Raw genomic sequence first — 20831 nt, forward strand, 5'->3', positions numbered from 1 at the left:
GAATTGCCTAACTTTAAACATGGTTTAGTCAAACATTGAAACTCAATGCACTTTGGGCAAAGATTGCACCAACACAAATATCTTTTTTGCATTGTTCACCTGGATGGTTCCATATACCATAATCATACGTCACCCTAACATACGATAATTCCTTAGCCCTTTGTGATGATGATTTGTATCCAGAACTTGATTGATTACGTTGACCATTGCCTACCAAAACCATGTCTAGCCATTGGTAACCATTCAAGGATCTTTTCAAAGTCCGGATCTCTCAAACTTGATTTTCCAATATTAACTTCCTAAATCTAGAATTGCATATTCCTTTAGTCATTCCTCCTCCTAAAAATGCACCTACCCTTTTAAGATTGTAGATTATTTGCCTAAATTTTTTTCTTTATTTTTTTATCCCTAGACAAAGTAGCCTTATCATAAAAATTTAGACAAAAATCAAAATGATACCCCTTTTTATTAGAATCCTCAAAAGGATACCTTTTTTTTTCATTTACCATTAAAATAGTAGTATCACCTCCGTGTTGTCTCATTTTTATTTTTAAAAATATCTTTTTTAACATTATTATACTGCTACATAAATATTTCAACTTTAATCCACACTAATAATATTATATTATAAACATATATACAAATATATTTTACAGGATACTCATACTTTTTTTATTCAATAATTGACCCAATCTTTTTTTAAGGAAAAGATTAGGATGACTTTAATTGCAATCAATCTGAGAACAAATAGGAATTCTTGAAATTATGCACACTTAACTTTTCTCTTTATCTAGCTTATCCATGGTTCAAATTTGATCTTTTTCCATACTTTGCAAACCACGATTAATTTAAGACTCCATTTGCTAGCTTCATGAACAATTTCATTACCTTCACGAGTAAGATCACACCCCTCATTACGATCTTATACATAATTTCTAAAACCACCCTATTTAGCTATTGGTGCATTTCCCCAAGAATATCTTACAATTCCTCCTCTAAATTGCAGTATAAAGTCATCTTTAAAGATTTCGTAACTGCTACAACAATATTAAAAAAATTTTAAAAAAAATAAATTGAAATGAGATAGAATATTATTTTAATAATAAATAAAAAAAGATATTCTTTTTTATGATTCTAATAAAAAAGGTCATTCTTGCCTTACAAATTTTAAATCCTTAGAATCTTTACATCTATTCTAAAACTCAAGCCAAAAATTTGAATTATATCCTTCTTCTATGTTGTGATGATATAAGATGGTTTGAGTTGTGAATAGCAGTGGAGAGGGTGATCTTCCCTCGTGGAGCATAGCCAACCTTTGAATTGATATAAGATTACTCACATCAACAAAAATGGAATTCATAATCTCAACGACCCCACATGACCTGGAGGCGATATAAGATCAATCACAAACAATGAAGCTAAAGACAATTTAATGATAATGATGATGATATGCCACAAAATTTGATCATAACGATGATGTACATGCCACACAATTATATAATTTGTTGGAAAAAAACTTTACCTCTAAGACATAATTGAGTTGGTTACGACAGAACAGATTTACTAAAATAGGCAAGGTTCGAATTTTAACGAAACAAAAATAATGTCTTCTCCCGCAGTGACCAACTGCAAATTCCTGATTTACGTTCTCACAGATGATCGTGAAACTGACCGTGTAATACCACTGAGATGGCGGATTTCATCTTTTATTGAAGTGGAAAGAAAATTTTTCCTCATTACAAAATGCATAATAAACAAACAAAAAAACATACTATATAAAAAAAATCAAAAGTGTATAGATGATGGTTTGTAAATGATTCTTTAAATTTTGGAGCACCTATAGAAAGAAATTTAACCACCCAAAATGAAGTATCCAAATCCTCTTTCCAAGTGTCATTCAGACTCATCATCATTACATGAATTCAGTAAAATTTAATCATATAAAAATCGACCAAATTGTAGTTATAAAGTTTAAGGAGTACATATTATAAGCCTCAATATGAAGTCAATTGTCACATTCATGTGTTCTCAATGTAGCTCCATTAGCAATTTGTTTATTAATTGAGTTATACCAGCTACGGCGCACCCCACTATAGCACCAGCAGTTACCTGAGAAAGGCATCAGAAACAATGATATAAATTTTATAAAGAAATATTTCTGGGCAAGAAGAGAATCCACGGTAAGATAGACACAGATCCTCTCCCAACACTCCAATTCATAAGGCACATAAAAGCAAAAAAAAAAAAAAAATCTTGCTAACTGCGGTTGAATTCGTTGCTATGGCAAAAGATCAAGTAACCAAATTATAAAATGCAAGTGGATAGACTACTAATGAAACATTAGGTTCCCTAATTTGGCGATGGAAAAATGCATTCAAGCAAGGTGGATTTTCCAAAAGATGCACTTGGCATCTCAATTTCCCAACATAATGTCCCTTATTTTTCATAATCTTCAAATATCACTTTTTCTCGAGGTACCCAAAATATTCTGAGAATTACTAAGAATGAGAAGTCTAGCAAATAGATTGCACGAGTGTTTTAGCAAAAGCTACATTGATGTCCAAAACGTATCACGTATCATTTTGGTTAGGAAGGCAAACTGAAGGCCTTTTGGGAGTCTCATTTTGGCTAGAAAGCCATACCAAATGCTTCCCCGCCCCCCCCCCCCCCCAAAAATAAAAAAAAAAAAAAAAAAATCGCTACAAAACGAGCAAGATTTGAGTCATCAAATAAAATGATTGGAAAAGAGAGAGATACGTAGGTGTTTAGTGGAAATCCCAAAAGGCAGATGTGCCCTTTGGGAAATAGTTTAATCTAGAACATGAAATCCAAATTACAGTTTGTGAGGATACTTCCACAGATCAACTAAATTTTTAAAGATGAATTTCTTCAATATTGTGAGTAGATTAGATCATTACTGCAGCACATCCAAAAGGAAAAGATGTGGCAGGTTGCATTATCTAAACTAATGCAAATAAAATGTTCACAGATCATTATCAAACCTGTAGAGGAGTATGGCCTAGAAGCTCAGGCAGCGGCCTAGTGTCAGCTAGAGGGTGTTCCTCTGGAAGTTCATAAACAATTTGATTCAACACCTGAGGTGGCAAGAAAAAGAAGAAATTATTAGTGTAAAAGCAATGTCTCTATTTGTTAGAGCAAACATTGTGTCCATTATGTCAACCTATGATACATGATAGCCCACCACAACACTAGCATTCAAGAGATTAAGGTGCTTGCATGAACTTTCCAATTGTTTCTTTGTTTTAGTGATATTATTGAAATTCTGATTATTATTTCAAGGATTCTCATTAATTACTTATTGTACATTTTATGGTTTTGCAAGAATCTAGTATTGTACTCTGCTTTTTCTTTTCAAAATTGAGTACAATGCCATCAAATAAACCACCATCATGAGCGTTGGTGCAACTTGCCAAGGGTCACAAGTAGGAAGTTGCAGGATTCAGCTGATTCCAATCTGGATTGGTTTAGTTGGATCAGGATTGATCAAATCTGATCCAAGATCTCAGATGAAACAACATAATCCCATCAAAATTAAAAAAGAAAAAGAAACTGTTTGATTCAATAAATCAAAACTGTTTGATGGAAAACCAGAGACCTCTATGAATCGGCCAAAATCTCATCTGATTGGAATTGGAAATCTAGTGTCAATGAGAAAAATAATTGAAGAGTAACATAGGAAGGCAGATCGTGAGGAAGAAGAGAACTGACGAAGATTTAGAAACTTACCACATAGGAGGTTCCTTCTCCAAGTGGCATTCTTCAGTGGGAAGTACTGGAAAAGTAGAAGAGATGAAAACTAGTGAGGCTAGGCAAATAGCAAGTAGGTTTTAATATTATTTTTCGGTAATATCAGATATATATGTAAGGTTCCCTGTATGGTAGTACCATATATGTGTATTTGTTATATAAAGTTACTTATATAAGGTATTAGATAATAGCTAACAAGAAAAGAGTGCTACAATAAGGTGTACATATTACTATGTATATCGATTATTTTGGTTAGTACACATTAATTATAAGTAATAAAGGATAATATCAGCTATATTTCAATACATGATAAATTTGCTGTAAATTATTGTTAAATTTGATAGTGTAGACAAATAAATGATAAATAGTATACTAGTTAATCGATAAATTAGCTACATCAAAACTATAATATCGGTATTGCAAAATAACAATAATAATAAGAGCAATTATATTATTATTTTAAACTAATATCTAATTGAAGTTAATATAAATAATAATAGGAACAATAATATTAAATATATTAGTCATCTATCAAATATATTTAATCATTATCTCATCAATTATATCAATTGAATTGAAGTAGTATTCAATTATTATTGATATTAAAAACTTAATTGTTATATTGCTCATTTATCTGAATTCTTTAACATATGTAATATCTCATTACTAATATTTATTTACTTAAATTAATTGTTCAATAAATGGGCAATAATTATTTAGTATTCCTTTACCCTTTTTTACTTTTATAAAATGAAAGTAGGCAGTCCATAAATCACTTGCAGGACCAGAATTTGAGAAAGAATTATTTGACAATGATTTACTCTTTTTCAAGCTTTATTTTTGTTCATGAATTCTGATTTGAAGCTTTTAAAGGCCATGATAGCATACCTCTGCCTGTTTTCCGGTATGCAGTCGAACTCCAAAAGCATCATACATTACCTGGTAGTGAGTGGTGAACAAGATGTCATTGCCAAATAAAATCACAGTTAACAGATTTAAGAATCAACTAAACGTTGATTGGTAATTGAATCCTTGAAGTATGCAGTTCACATGAAAATGACAAATTTTAACATGAATGTATATATCACTGAAAAGGCATCTCTGAATCAATGGTAACCTGACAAGCAAATAAACAATCACTAACAAGGTGTACTAGTATTTCTATATCTGTTTTCAAAGCAAAAAGGTTAGCATATTGCACCACAGAGAGCCAGCTAGCTAAGTTGTTGCCATTACCCAAGGTATTGGTATTAATTTTTACATTCATCTTGCTGAGGTTTATGCATCCTTTCTCCTCAAGATAAAATGAAAAAGAAAGTTCCAGTGTATTACACCATGTCTCCTGAATTTTTATTTACTCAATTAGTCAATTTATGCAAGACTGTTGATAACTGAGTTAATGAATGTCTTTGTAATCTGTTCACAGGCTGAAACTGGATAATATAAGTATAACATCCATGGCAATATTTAGATCATTAAGTTTTGAATGTTCCCCGGGAAGACAGTTATTCCATTACCTTAAAACTAACACACTAAAAAATATACTTTACAAAACAATATCATGAGGACAATATTTGCATGTATATATATGTGCAAGGCAATTTTTTCAAAAATCTGGTAGTTCAACTTGTCGTTTATTCTGGAAATGAAGCATATGGCGCCAGTGTGCATGCTAACTCTCCTCAGCAATATTTACACAGCTCATGTGTGAAATGTTGATGGATCTCACTTGCAATAGGTTTATGATTGCAAATTTTATTAATATTTTATTAGATATACACATTACTCATTTTTAATGATAATATTAATCTATTTTATTCTAATATTTTTGCTTAAGTTTCCATCCACTGCCTATCCACTATGCAGTTGGTTGACTCCCTACCTTCTCTTTAATTGACAACTTGTCTATTGATTATCATATTGAAATTATTTATGTTGTATTTAATTGCAACCCTCCAAGTTTCCACCCTTCGTGTAAACTTCTAAAAGGAATTAACTATTTTCCTTTGTTTAATTATATTTATATCATTTTTCAATATACTTCCTAACACAAGCAAAAATACAATAAGAAACCAAGGTAACAGAGAGCACATTTATTGCCAGACTACGTAGAGAGCTACTAATGCAATGTTAGGAAACTTTGCTTTTTTACTTTGAAATTTTCAATTAGTAACACAAAATTTCAATAAATAATCGTCACTGCTTAATCCAGTTCATCTATTCTTATTTATATATTGAGGTAAAGAACTGGTTCTTTCAAAGTAACTAAATTTCCTCTAAATTTAGGTGACTTAAAATTTCAGCATTGTACGTTTGTTATTTCACAATTGCAGAATACAGCATTAGCAGCTACATGCAACCGAAAAGAAGCCACAAGCAACAGGGTGAAGTTATCATGATTTAAAAATAAACATGAACAAGCCACGTTACTCCCAACTGTTTGAGGGCCCACGAGATTTCAAAAATTAATGAAAATGTTACTTGGAAGTTGGAATTGCAATATTAACATAATTATGATGATTGGATATATAAAACAGATAAGAATCACCAGAAGTTTTGCCAATTCATGTGTAGATCTAAAAATATAGCAAACTAGGGTATTTCAGATGAATCTGTTACTGTAACCTTTGAAAATTTTCTTCATTTTTTGATGTCAATGTAATTATTTTGAGGTAGGGTGAATGCCAATCGAGTATTTATTTGCCCCGGTGAGAGCAGCACTGACAAGGCATTGGGCTCATGATTGTAGGTGGTAGAAAGTCACCCTCGGCTTTATGCATGGAGTCGCTTGTGTTGAGCCAAGTAGGGAAAGGAGTTTAGTACATTTTGATTAATTTTAAGGGGTTTAAGGGAAGTTTATTACAACTTAGGGATGACTAAAATTGAAGCGGTGATTTGAGAAACTATTGAGGCTGTGATTGAAATGCATCAATGAGTTTTCCCAACTTAAGACAGGGAGTTTTTGTGCATGACAAAAAGAGGAACCAAACTGTTCCCTATTCCCCTTCCTCCTCTTTTCTCCAAGCCCTCCCCTCATCTTCCTTTTGAGTAGCTGGAGATCTCTAGGGAGAACAAGTGGTGGACTCCCTCTTCTTTTCTTCTCCTCTAATGGTTGACGGCTACCAAAAAGAGTAACTAGGACTTTTGGACAAGATCATTTATAATTTCAACTTTTGGTCAAGATCATTTATAATTTCAACTCCCTCTCCTCTTCTCCTCTCTCTCCTCTAATGACTGGCAGCTACCAGAAAGAGCAATTAGGGCTTTTGGGTAAGATATTAAGAATAATTTATTCTTGTTGAGGTTGAATAGGACACTAGATGGACTACATAAGGTCCTAAAGGGAGATTAATGTTGCTTGTGGGCATGGAATCTTAAGATGAATTTTTTATTAGGAGAAATGCCAAAATGCCAAAGAGAAGAGAACCCTTTTCCTAGTGGCGGAAGAACCATATAGGTAAAAATCCTGTAAGTACCTAAACCATGGAAAAGGAAAATTAAATGGTGTGATTGTGTTTTACTTAAAGAGGGTATAATGTGTACGTTTCATCATTGCAAAGGGCACTGGGGATGAATTGAAAAAGCTCTTGAAGTTCCAAAGAGTAACAAGGTGGGTACAATGGGTTCATTCAAAGGCAAGTTATTATTTTGATGCACTAATTCATATTGCATGCGCATGATGGTGTTGGCATAATGTAAACATGGTTTTCAGCTTTATACATGTGTTGATTTCATATTGCATGGGTACGATGATGTCAACCTAATGCAAGAATGAGCGTTGGCCCTATACATATGAAGGCATTAGCCTACTACCATTATGGTGTCGACCCAATTATACTCGTGGTGTTGGCCTAGCAAGCATGATACACTATGAAGGGTGTTGGCTCTCTCACACATTTACATTGTGTTTAGCTTGATATCTTGTGTTCATTTGTTGGTGAGATAACAGTTCTACGTGGTTGAGTTCTAGTAGTTTGTTTGGATGTATTTGACAAAGGATTTAAATTAGATTTCTATGTATTTCTGATGTGTACATCAAGTGTGTAGGGACTTAACAAAGCGCACATCGAGCTCGGATAGCTTGTGACTTGATGTGATCGAATTGTTAAGATGGATGATTTGATGAATTCAAGTTGGTTCGATTATGCTTGATGACTCATAAGTCCGTAATGAGGTGAAGTCGTACAAGATGTGTTGGTGTAATCACCATGAAATGATTAGAATGTATCATAGGTTTTGAATTTGGACAGAGAGTTTAATTTAAGATTGTTTTTATATTTGACAGTGTCATATAAGACACAGAAATATAGATAGAGACAACTTAGTGTGGCCAAGATACCTAATAGTTCAAAGTCTATGAAAATCAAAGAAGGATGGCGTGGGATATTGAAGAGGCCACAAAACTGGAGCATTGGAATGAAATTGTGCCTATGGAGGCAAACTACGTAGGTGGATTGTGAAAGTTACGCATGGAGCTAGCAGATGGTTTGAGTGCATCTAAGGAACGAGAGACAGCCTCATGGTGGAGAAGTTGCATGTTAAACTCCTTGTGAGTTGAGAGTTAAGAGACTTACACTCAATGGTAAAGGGTAGATCTTAACATAAGTAAACTCAACCATTAGAATGGTTATAATCAACGTACACGACTAAAGGGGTTCTTCAATCAATTGACTAATAAATTATATTAGGTTGTGGATTGGAACTAATAATGGATATGAGACTGATGATAGCTAAGTCGACTAGGTAGTCTATTGAAGTTGGATGATCAACGAACAAAATATTTCTATTCGCAGTCGAGTCAACTAATGTTGTAGTAGAAAAGCTAGAGAAGACCTTTAATGGGAAAAAGTTGTGTAATAACAATCGGATCGGTATCGATTATAGTGCATTAGTTGATTGATAGTGCAAATCAGTCGATTGATCAGTGTCAGCATCTTAACATTTTGAATGTATTGTAATCCATCTTCTCCCTTAGTTGTAAAGCTCTATTGTAATTCCCAAGTGATTGTAAGTGATTTCTCCACCTTCAAAAATTGAATAGTGAGAATTCGAGGGTAATCCACGAAAGGATAATAAACCATAGAGTAGGAGCCATGCAGATTGCGGAACCGCATAAACACACGTGTCCTCATGGTTCTAACAAGATGTACTCTAGGACAACCCAATCGAAGGTGGACTCTATAGGTGATTACCAAAGGATGACATATTAGAGAAAGATTAGAAGGTGTGTGCATCCAAGGTATTAGGAGTCTGATCTGAGATAATTTCGAGGACAATGTAAAACCATCAACAAGGTTGAAGGCTTTGACACAATAGAACTATTATAGTTAGGAGTGAAATGTATCTTGGATTTGAGTATTTAAGCAACATCATCAAGGAATGATGTGAGGTAGAAGACCTAAAAGCTACATAAGATGTGAGACATTACAAGTTACTATAATCTTAGAGTTTGCACTTTTGACTAGTTAAGGGCCTAAACTACCTAGTGGCTTATAGGAAGCCTTTAACTAAAGGGCAATAAGTTCCCAACTATAGTCAGCGATTTAGCTCAATCTGAGCTTTGCATAGGGTTAAAATGGCGCTTGTATGTTTCAGTAGTCGACTGATAGTATTTCTAATCGACTGCCCAATTAGTCATTGGCTATGCAATGGCTACTTATATTTGATCAGTCAACTACAGATCTGTTTCCAATTGACAAGAAGAAACTAAAATAGAGCCAATTCGAGCCTTTTCTATATAAGTCATGTAGGTTATTTTGCTTATCAATGGTGCATAAAATTGTTTCTAAAATTTTAGAGATCAAGGGTCAAGCTAATCAACATCTAACAACATTTGAATCAAAGCAAAGGCTTTCTCTACAAGCTCTTGGTAACTTTTCTCTTATTTGTTTAATCACATATTTCTTTGTAAGAGAATTACTTGTCCTGAAACTTTCTTGCCTAGGTAAAGGAAACATTCTTGATGGATTTGTGAAAGTGGTTCATTTGATGAATCAATAGGCCATAGACTAAGAGTAGGACTTTAAACCATGTAAAATCTAGCATGCTAGCATTGGATTTCTTATTATTTTATATTACATTTCCATTGTGTTACTTGACACGACCAACTGAATCCACTCAAGCACTTTACTCTTCACGTTTGTATTGTCTTTATTGTTGCAAAAGAAATTTTTAAAACTAATTGCTTTTAGACTAATCATTAGAGCACATCTCACACCACTAAATTTTTAACTTCAATGTATGGAAAAGAAAATTTGAGAAATACTGATTTTTTTAGTATAAAATTAGCAACGAGGAAGCTTCGGAGCCTTAAATTAATTAAGTTGGCTAAATGGACCAAAATTCAAAGAGAAAAGTATTCAACGAATGCAAAAGCACAATTGACTCTCATGAAAGCACAAGCAAAACAAAATTGAAAAATATAAAGTGTAAAGGAACTATGGGAGAAATAAGTAGATTTGCATGAGGGCACCTCCAAAGCTAAACTTGCCAGGAGCAATCTTTAACGAACATAAGTAAATACTTTCAAGACGAGGGATGGAGAAATTGCCACCTAAACACACTCGAAACTAACAAGTATTGGAGAAGAAATAACAAATTGAGACATGCTCTAAACTGTCCTGAACAAGTTTCGGAGGACTCAACAATGGGCTTCTACAGCAGATGATTTTTCTATGCCAAGAAATTTAGAAAATACATCCTAGAAGAAATATTTCAACCATGGAATTGCATAAAACAAAATATGTTGAGATTGAAAAACAAGAAAAGCAACTAAAAGGAAGGAAGTTGCATTTGTAGCATATCAAGAAGAAACGAGGACTTCCCATCGATATCATAATCTTCACTATCGTTATCATTTTCATTAGGCTGCGTTTGGAAACGGAGACAGGGACGTAAATACAGAGACAATTTGGTTTTTTTGTCTCTGTCCCCGTTTGTTTTTAGGAGACAGATACAAAAAATTAGATTTGTGTCTCTGTCTCGGTGGCCAATCCTGTGAAAATTGTGTCCACGCGAAAAACGGAGACAGCGCGATTGTCGCCGAGACAGAAGAAGGAAAATTCCGCTTTTACCCAAAAAAAACCCTCGGCTGCCGCTTCATTCCTCACGCGCCGCACCCTCCGCGAGCTCACCCTCCGCCTTCCTCAAGCCTCCGCTTCATTCCTCACGCGGCCTCCGCGAGCTTCACCGCACCCTCCGCCTTCCTCAAGCCTCCACCTGACGCGCCGGCGTTCGCAGCCTCCCTCCGCCGTTCGCAGGCTTCAGCATCTTCCTCCGGTCGCTGGTATGGTCCCTTTCCGATCCCATCATTTCTTTTCTTGGTTGCTGGGTTGTAGCTTGCAGCATAGTTTTCTAGGGCTTGATGGAGGTGAACGACTGGCTTGGCTTCTCCTTGTCTTTCAGCAGGGGAGAAGTAGAGGAAGATGAGTTGCATGAGAGTGGAGAGGGAGGAAATGATGAGTTGCATGGGTTAAGATGAGTTACAGATTCCAAATTGATTTTGGCTTTGGCTATTGTATGACCCCGTTTCAGGATTTGGATCAAGATTTTAAGATCTGAACCAGGTAGCAACTCATGAATACAAGCTTGGAGTGAGGTTTTGGTTATTGTGGATAGAAGAGGAATAAAGAGTAGAGGGAAAAAGAAGAAAGAAAGAGGGAGGGTGGGAGAACCAGAAAGGATTAGAGAAAGAGTGAGGAGGAGAGAAAGGTGAAGAGTGGTGGGAGGTGGTGCGATAGATTTGTTTATGGTCTTCTGAAAAAAAACCATTATGCTGCTTACTTAAAATTCACCTCTTTGGTGAATCATAAACTTTCAGGTCTGATTAGATCATAGTCCTGGTTAGATCCAGTTTGCTGTCAGTACAATAAATGGATATGTGCAGTATCTCTTCCATGTAACTCATCCATTTGAAATTCGTATCCAAATTTATTGTTTGTTATTGTTGCTTATTTCTGTTATTTACAGATAAAGAACAATCTCAAATGAAATACAGGTAAAATTGTTCACCTGTTGCTCCTGTGAAATTGGTCCTGTGAAATTATTGGCTAGCTAAAACGTTGATCATATTGAAAGGAGAATAAAGAAAAAACCCCATGAATCGAACAACCAAAACCTAGACCTAGTTAACGAATCCCTTACCTCACGACCTCACACCGAACAGATCAGATCTCGGCGAACGCAAGAGGCGGGCGGCGCCGGCTGGACTGGCAAGGGCAAAGAGTGTGCGGTGGCGGTTGACAGGCAACGACGATCGACGGCTAAGCCCGACGCCTTGTCGCTTCCCACAGCGGCGACAGCGGTCGGGGGCGGACCTCACACCGAACAGATCAGATCTCGGCGAAGGTAAGAGGCGGCCGACACCGGCTGGACTGGCAAGGGCAAAGAGTGTGCGGTGGCGGTTGACAGGCAACGACGATCGCCGGCTAAGGGCGACGCCTTGTCGCTTCCCACAGCGGCGACAGCGGTCGGGGGCGGTGCTTGAGGTCGCGATCCAACCTAGAAGGCAGTGCGGAGGTCACGATCGAAAGGGGGCCGGGGGCGGTGCGAAGGAGGCGATCGAATCAAGGTTGTCTTCTGTGCGGACGGAAGAAAGACGAAGGAGAATAGACGAAGGAGAGAATAATATTTTTCCGTGAAGGGTAATTTAGTCTTTTTAATCCCGTGATTCTGTATTTGTATTTTGTGTTACCAAACAGGAGACAGATACAAATAATATTCTGTCTTCTGTCTCTACTGTCTCCGTATTTTTGTATTTCTGTCACTGTCTCTTGTGTCTCTCAAACCAAACGCAGCCTTAGGGAACAATAAAGAAACACGCATGACTCATGGTGAAGAAAGCATTTAGAAGAATCAAAACTCGAGTCGAACTCAATCAAAACAATACTTATAGGGAAAGGACAAGATAGAAAAGAAGAGGGTAATTTAATGTTTCAATTGCAATAAGATGTATCAAAGAAAAGTGCTTGAAATTAAGAAAAGCCAAACGAAGAGAAAAAGCAAAGAAAGTGTAGAAAAAAAGCACATTTCATTAAGAGCCACTTGGGATCATACCTCCATATTTGAAGAAAAGGAGCAAAGACCCAAGAACAAACACAACATAGCGCTTACAGTGGTTGATGGTAAGATGTTCTCTACTACCTCTTTCAGAGAAAGACTAGAAGCAAGCACCTCCAAGATTATATGCTCAAACATTAATAGCAATTCATGTTGGAGTGTCTTCTACCAACTTGGAAAGTGAAGTAAATTCTCCCTTAGTAGATGAATTGAAATTGATATAATTGCTCGCTTAACAAAGTTATTAGGAAAGACCAAGAGTAAGAACAAACACCTTCAGAAATTAGTTGATTGTAGAAGATAAGATTAGTGAAATGTCAACCCCCACCCCACCGCCACCACACCCGATGCAATAAATCTGATAGAGCTAACCAACTTAGAGTCAAAGAACTAGAAATTAAAAATGAGAACCTTAAAGTGCAAGTGATAATCTTGAATAATTAAGTCTCAAAGGCTAAATTATAGCAAGTGGTAATCTTGAATAAATCCTTAGAAAATTTTACCATTGGATTAAAGAAGATTGAACATGATTATTAAGTCAAAGGGTAAATTATAGCAAGACCAGATTAGGATACAACCCCAAAGTCTAAGAAAAAGGCCTATTTATTGATAATAGTTAGAAGTCAACATAAACAAAAGAGTATAGTTAGTGATCCTTCTTGCATTGAACACGAGAAGGCAAAATGGCATCCCTAGGAAATAGATCCCAAAAAACAATTTAGTGAACTCGCTTAGCACCATTCTTTATTATATGCCCAAATTCACCTCTTCTTGGATTGATTAAAGGATGTCAGCCATTAGTGGAAAATGGGTAATTCACCCCTAGTTAGTTGGCACATTATTAGGGTCTATTTTCATGCTGAATACAATAACTTAACTCAATTGCATGATTACTTATTTTTATATTATAAATGCTTAGTTGCATATGTTGATAATCTCTATGTTAGGCATAACTTATGAGCATAATTAGCTTAGATGTGATTGGCATGATCAAATAGCTTTCAAACACTTAAATAATATGTGAGATCTTACATTGATACTTTGGTTTAAAATGTTTTTTCCAATGCACTTGGTTGAAATGCATAATTATGTGCTTGGTTGATACATATTCAATCACCATGCTTATCTTATTATCCTTGAGATCAATTACATGTATTTTTTACCTCATTAATTAATTATTTTTTATGGTTGTTAGAAGGAGAGAAGAGTAAAGGCTTAATTTAGTAAAATTCTTGCCCTGATCCAAAAGCAAAAAAGGGTCACCTCAACGATATTTCACTCGAGGATGGAATCTCAAATTGAAGGGAGTTGAGGTGGAGGGAGATTTGAGTTTAAGGGGTTTAAGGGGAAGATTTAAGTTTCTGATTATTTATCTAATTCTATTTTGCTTATTCCCTAATTTAAATGGATTGTTAAAATCAAAAAATAAAGATTATTGGTGCAATAATGCTATCAAGTGGATGGGTACAACTTGTAGGACCGGTGCCCGTACGCTAGAGAGGGAGTGAATGGCGCTCTTTCGTTCATTCATTTTGCCAAATAATCTAGCAGTGGAATTAAACAAACCACACAGGACTCATAGATTTTACTTGGTTCTTTACCCCCAAGGATTAGTATATCCAAAATCTAGCGTCCGTCCACTAATGGTCTCCTTTCCGAAAATTTTTCGGAGGCGGAAAAACCCGTCTTACATTCCAAATAATGAATAAAATGAAGTACAATTAAGTAAGACAATATTAAAATAACCAAATACTTGTGTAGATCGATCTGGAAGTCCTGAGCGCAACACATCCTTTCTGGAGTTTCCCCAATCACACGAGCTAGGCTTCGTTCACGTTCAGCAGCACTGTAGGATGAAGAAGTAGTAGCGATTACTGGTGTCCTTGTGTTGCACGTTGAGGGTCTTATAAAGACGCTTCCGGACACCCCGGACCGATCCGATCCGATCCAGTTCCGTCGGTCTTCATCAAGGCCAAGTCATCTTGATCCGAGCACTTAGACCAACCCCAGGCACCTGGACGGTCCGAGCTCCTAAAGCATGATCCGGGCGCCTGAATATAATCAACTCAGGTTTGACCTGAGTTGATTTCGGACTTGATTCGACTGCTTATATTTACTTCTCTTATACTTCCTCAGTCTTGCTTCTAGCTCTTGATTCCTGCAAGATTAGCATACATACAAATAAGCAACTTAAGTCTATCTGTAATCTGTCTGACCTACTAAGCTTACCTAAGTCTTACCCTGTCGGTATAACCTACTAGGCTTACCCTTGTCTTACTTCCAGTTAGGACTAGTCATTCGGTAGACTTCCCACTTGTCAAACATCTGATCATCCTTGACCTGCATGGACTTTCCGTTGCCCAACCTCCAACCAGGACATCCTGCCTAGCCTCCAACCAGGACTTTGCCTGCCTAGCCTCAAACAAGGACTTCTCCTGCCTAACCTCCAATTAGGACTTCTCCTTGTCCACCTGACTGAGGCTTCTTTACCTTGTCCAACTGACTAAGATTTTTTGCTAATCTTCTTGTCAACTTTGACTTGACTAGACTTCACTCACATCCAAACATTAAGTCCTGTTTGGATTAACCCTTGTTCAAACTGACCAGACCTAGATATATTATCAAACATCGAAACTCTGGAAGTAGATTAGTGCTCCCTGCACCGACACAACTTAATTGTTTTAATGTATTTTGTAAAGGGTTTAAATTAGGTTTGAGTTGTGTTTTTGATATGCATATTAAATGCACAAGAACTTGACAAAGTACATGGAGTTTATAGATTTTGTGACTCGATATAGTCGTTAAAGAAATACATGGCGATTCAAATACGATATGGGATAAGATCGTATTAAACTTGAAACGGTAGCTAAGAGTATACTTAGGTGAGTCAAATAGGATAAGCACCACCAAATAAAAAACTTGATGGTGGAATAGGGAGGTACAGGAGAAAGGGATGGAAAAACGAAAAGCCTTATAAATCACTTATAAGAATGAAAAAAAAAATTTTAAATATGCAATAGTTAAGAAAGAGACCAAGAAAACAGTAAGTGAAACCAAAGATGATACTTTCAAAATGCTTATAATGACAGCTTAATACAAAAGAAAGGGAAAGATATATCTATAGAATAGGTAAAGCAAGAAAAAAAATAAAGGATCTTACCCAAAATAAAATGCATTAAAAATAAATCCAATAAGATACTAATAAAAGATAAGGAAATAAATGAGTGATGGAGAGTATTTTTTTAATATTTTAATGAAGATTTAGATAACTAACTTACCTTAAAAATTTAAGTAGGTGAAAGGAGTATAGATATTTAAATTTTTATTAAAGAATTCAAAGTTTAAAAATAGAATAGACATTAAATGGGACGCAAAATGAAAAAACGATTGGACCAAATGATATTCCAATAGAGGAATAAAAGTGTCTAAGGAAGCAGAGTATTGAATGACTTATGAAGTTATTTAAGTACTCTAATTCCCCTATATAAAAAACAAAAGAGATATATAAAATTGTACAAATTATAAGGCAATTAAGTTAATGATTCATACTATGAAACTTTGAAAAAAAGTGATAGAAAAAAATTAATAATTAATAATATAATTATCATATTTATTAATTAAATTTTTTATTTTATTAATCTTTATTTTTATGAATATTTAAACTTTTATCTTAAGATAAAAATTCTATTATGTAATTTAATAATTATTTAAAAATTTTAAATATATGTGAAGATATTTATTTTATTTATTTTTTATTAAAATTAAATATTATTTTTATAATTTTTAGCAGATAATGATTTTATATTAATGTTATTAATGTTGTAATTATGAATATTTATTCTGAATTATTTGATCTTTTTTCTACTCTTAATTTTTTATAATGCAGGTAATAGCACCAAAATAATAATCTTATAATCTAGCTTTGAGACATGCATGTCGATTAAAACATCGATTTCATTGGGAATGTTTGTATTGTGATATGATTGAGCGTGGCGATGGGATCACACGCCTAAAGCAACATCTTGCTAATGGATATCCGGATGTTTCTAAACGCCCAAAATTTTTTAAAAAAATTCATCATGCAATGAAAGAGGAACTTAATGACAAAAAAGAATTAAAGCATAAACAATAACAACGTGAATTGCTTGATAGGCGGAGGCGCTCTAGAGAACTAATCTACAATGAATTTGAAGATCATGGTGAAGATCTAAATAATAAAAAAAATTTAACAGCTCTTAGTGCCTCTCAAACTCACTATGAATATGAGCGGTGTATATAATATAATGGTATTTGTTGATACAAGGAGCATCTAGATCTGGTCAGTTTGACCAAGAGTTGATCCAAATAGGACTTAATGTTTAGATATGAGTGAAATCTAATCAGGTCAATTTGACCAGAAGACTAGCGAAAAGTCCTAGTCAATTGGATCCGGGAAGGAAGTCCTAATCAGGTTAACCGGGCAAGGATAGTTCTAGCTGGGAGGTTAGGCAAAGAAAATCCTAGTTGGAGACTAGGTAATCCTAGTTAGAGGCTATGAGAGCTCCTAGTGAGTGAAGATAGGTAGGAAGTCATAACTAGAGGTTAGGCAGAGGAAATTCTAGTTGGAGGCTAGGCAATCCTAGTTGGAGGTTAGGAAAAGTCCTAGTGAGTAAAGCTGGACAGGAATTCCTAACTGGAGATTAGGCAAGTGAAAGTCCAAGCAGGTCAAGGGTAACCGAATGTTTAGCAGGCGAAAAGCCTACCTATGGAAGTGATTAGTCCTAACTGGAAGTTAGGCACGAGTAAGCCTAGTTGGTTAGACCTACATGGTAAGGCTTAGGTAAGCCTAGTAGGTCAGATGGACTACAAATAGGCTTAGGTTGTTTGTTTGCTTGTATGCTAATCTTGCAGGAATCAAGAGTTGGAAGCAAGACTGAAAAAGCATAAGAGAAGCAAACAGAAGCAGTCGAACCAAACTCGGAAGTCAACTCAGGTCAAAACTAGTTGATTGATTCCAAGCGGCCCTATTGAATTCAAGCGGCCAGAACAATCCAAGCGACCTAGTGAAGTCTAGGCACCGAGACTAAGACAGATCCAGGCGCTTGGAAGGTCCAAGCACCCGGATCAGGTGGAATTGGCCCCAATAAAGACCGACGGAACTAGATCGGATCAGATCGGTTCCAAGCGCCCGGAAAGGTCTTTATATGTCCTATACGACCAACACCACGGCAGAATTCATACTCTCATACGTCTTCATCCTGCGATACTGCTAAATGCAAACGGAGCCAAGATCGTGCGACCGGAGAAGCTCCAAGAAAGGTATGTTGCACTCAAGACTTCCGGATGGACCTCTATACGATTGTTTGGTTACTTTCTTTTTAATATTACATTTTGTATTTTATTATTATATTGTGGACTGTAAGACAGATTTCTCTGCTTCCGGAAAGGAGACCATTAGTGGACGGGCGTCTTCCCATGCATAGGCCTTGGACTTACTAACTCTAGAGGATTAGAAACCAAATAAATCCGCAAGTCCCCTTCTTATTTCTCTAATATCCGCTGTCAGTCTATGTTAGTAACTAACGAACAAACGAACAATGAAAGCGCTATTTACCCCCCATCTAACGCATACACTGATCCTACAATTGGTATCAGAGTATGCCTACTCTCGATAGGAATAACCGCCACAGAAGTAAGACAGCAAAAATGGAGGGGAAGCAAGGTAAAAATTTTACAGTTCATTTTAAATTGCATATATTATGTTTTAAGTGCAGGGGGAAAGGACACTATAAAAATCAGTGTCATACTCATAACACTCGGACGACATCATGTGCTTCAAGTGTCAAAACCGCGGATACTACAAGAATCGGTGCACGGAGAAGACGAAGGCAAAATCGAAATTAGGGGATGCAATTCCGATAAGTTCATTTATTTATGAAATATCCCTAGGGTTTCACATGATCGAGTTATTTTTTCTACAAATTTAAATAAATTAGAAAATATCAATTTGAAAAATTCAAACATAGAAAATTCAAATTTAATTAATTTTAAAAATTCAAACATAGAAAATTCAAATTTAATTAATTTAAAAAATTCAAACATACAAAATTCAAATTTAAATAATTTGACCAATTCAAACTTAACTAATTCAAATTTAAATAATTTGACCCATTCAAATATTTTGACCAATTTAAATTCAATCATTAATAATTCAAATTTATCTAATCTAAATTTATTTCAAATAAAAAAAAATTGGACCAATTTTTTAATCAATTCAACTAAGATAACTCAAAATTAAATAATTCAACTTTAATTAATATAATAAATCCGAAAATTAATAATAATTTAATCAAACAAGATAAAATTAATAATAGTTAAGATAAATCTAATAATTCAAATTTAATTAATAACTCAGAATTAAATAATCAAGATAATCCTAATTATGAAATAAAGTCAAAACCCACCAAGATAAATGTTAAAGTTAATAATTTAACCAATAAAAATTTAAAATTAAATCTTAAAAATTCTTATAATAAATTTTCAAACTTTAAAAATGATCATTCAAATTTAAATATTAAAAATCCAAAATTAAATAATAAAATTAATTACAATCATGTATCATTTAATTAATAATTCTAAAAATTTAAAATTGAATCCAAAAAATATAAAATTAATTACCAAAATTCAAGAAAATAAATCTTTTAATTTTTAACAAGTCATATTTAAACTTTAAAAATTTAAATTTAAGTAATAAATTTAATTATCCTCAAGTTTCATTTAATTATGGAACATAACCTAATTCAAACCAAAAATTAAATCACCAACCCTTAATAATTCAACAATAAATTAATAATTCAATAACAAATTAATAATTCAATCACAAATTAATAATTCAAACAAATACAACTAAAATCCATAAACCTAATTATGATAAAATACTTATAATTATGAAACTAATTTAAAATATTACCAAATGAAATAAAACTTAATAAAATTCAAAATGTATCAAAGTGGATTGACACATTCGCGGGTCCACACGAAATATATCAAATCAAGAATTTGATACATTATTAAAAATTAAAAAATTGCTTACCTTGATTGACTCATACATATCTGTCATGTACATACATATGCTTTATGTTATATGTACATAAATGTCATGTCATCATGTTTACTTATTACTTAATCTAGAATGGTTAGTTAAGGACACATGATTGGTTACACTTGCCAAATATAGTACCAAGGTTGGACAAGATGATAGTACATTAGGAAAATTTAGTCTAGGTAGTCAAGTAAGGAGACTTGGTCTGCTTAGCTAAGTCGATCTAACTGAAGCTACCTCGTCATATCCTAGACTAGTTAGACCAAGATTTTCAAGAAGTTAATTAAGATCATAATTTGTTAAAAAAGGTTTTGTCTAAGGAAAGTGGTTGTTATTTCGATAACCAAGAAGGTCTCTGCCTCGCCATGACCTGGAAGCTGATTTTGAAAATGTGAACTTAACTAACTGACGGTTAAACCTAAATCTAACACAATGTCAAATACTCAATAGAATTAACTTAAATAAATAAAGATAAAATTGACACAACATCTCATAAAATCCATAAGGTAACTCCTGTATGTCATGTACTAAGGCACTTAGAATGGGTGAGATGATAAGGACAATTAAAATACAAAGTTTAAAAAACTTTTTCAAAAATTATCAAAACTATTTTCTGAAAATTTGATAATTATTTGAGATTCATGCTTGATTGTGTGTATTTATATTATAGTTTTCAAAAATATATATCTTTTGAAAATTGGTTGACTAATACTTAGACATAGAACTTTTAGGTCAACACTATGTCTAAAAACCTAAAACACATAGGTAAAAATTTTTTGTAGTCAACAAAAATGTCCTAAGAGAGTGTTTAATTGAGGGGGAGGTTATCCTTGAAAATCCTATTTTTAAAAGGCATTTTTAAAAAGTACTTGAAAACCTCTTTAAAAATATCTTTTTGAAAACTCATGTTTACAAAATATTTTGT

At 34.4% G+C, this 20831-nt stretch overlaps 1 protein-coding gene across 2 annotated transcripts in view; it reads right to left on the reverse strand.

Moving 5' to 3' along the window:
- Positions 1-1939: 1939 nt before the first annotated feature.
- The window catches only part of LOC141846596 (uncharacterized), a gene marked incomplete at its 5' end in the record, with an annotated part of 24901 nt that continues 6009 nt past the window's right edge, over positions 1940-20831 (reverse strand). Inside the window, 4 exon segments of one of the 2 annotated variants that reach the window (XR_012603344.1) lie at positions 1940-2109; positions 3003-3095; positions 3748-3793; positions 4657-4707. Coding sequence is in view for 1 of the 2 variants with exons in the window: in XM_074734633.1 (XP_074590734.1) it covers positions 2029-2109; positions 3003-3095; positions 4657-4707 (225 nt within the window). 2 annotated transcript variants of the gene reach the window in all.

Source organism: Curcuma longa, chromosome 15 (genome assembly GCF_044706935.1).
Source record: "Curcuma longa cultivar G26 ecotype Majalengka, Jawa Barat chromosome 15, ITB_CL_G26_1.1, whole genome shotgun sequence".
Taxonomy (NCBI): Eukaryota; Viridiplantae; Streptophyta; class Magnoliopsida; order Zingiberales; family Zingiberaceae; genus Curcuma; species Curcuma longa.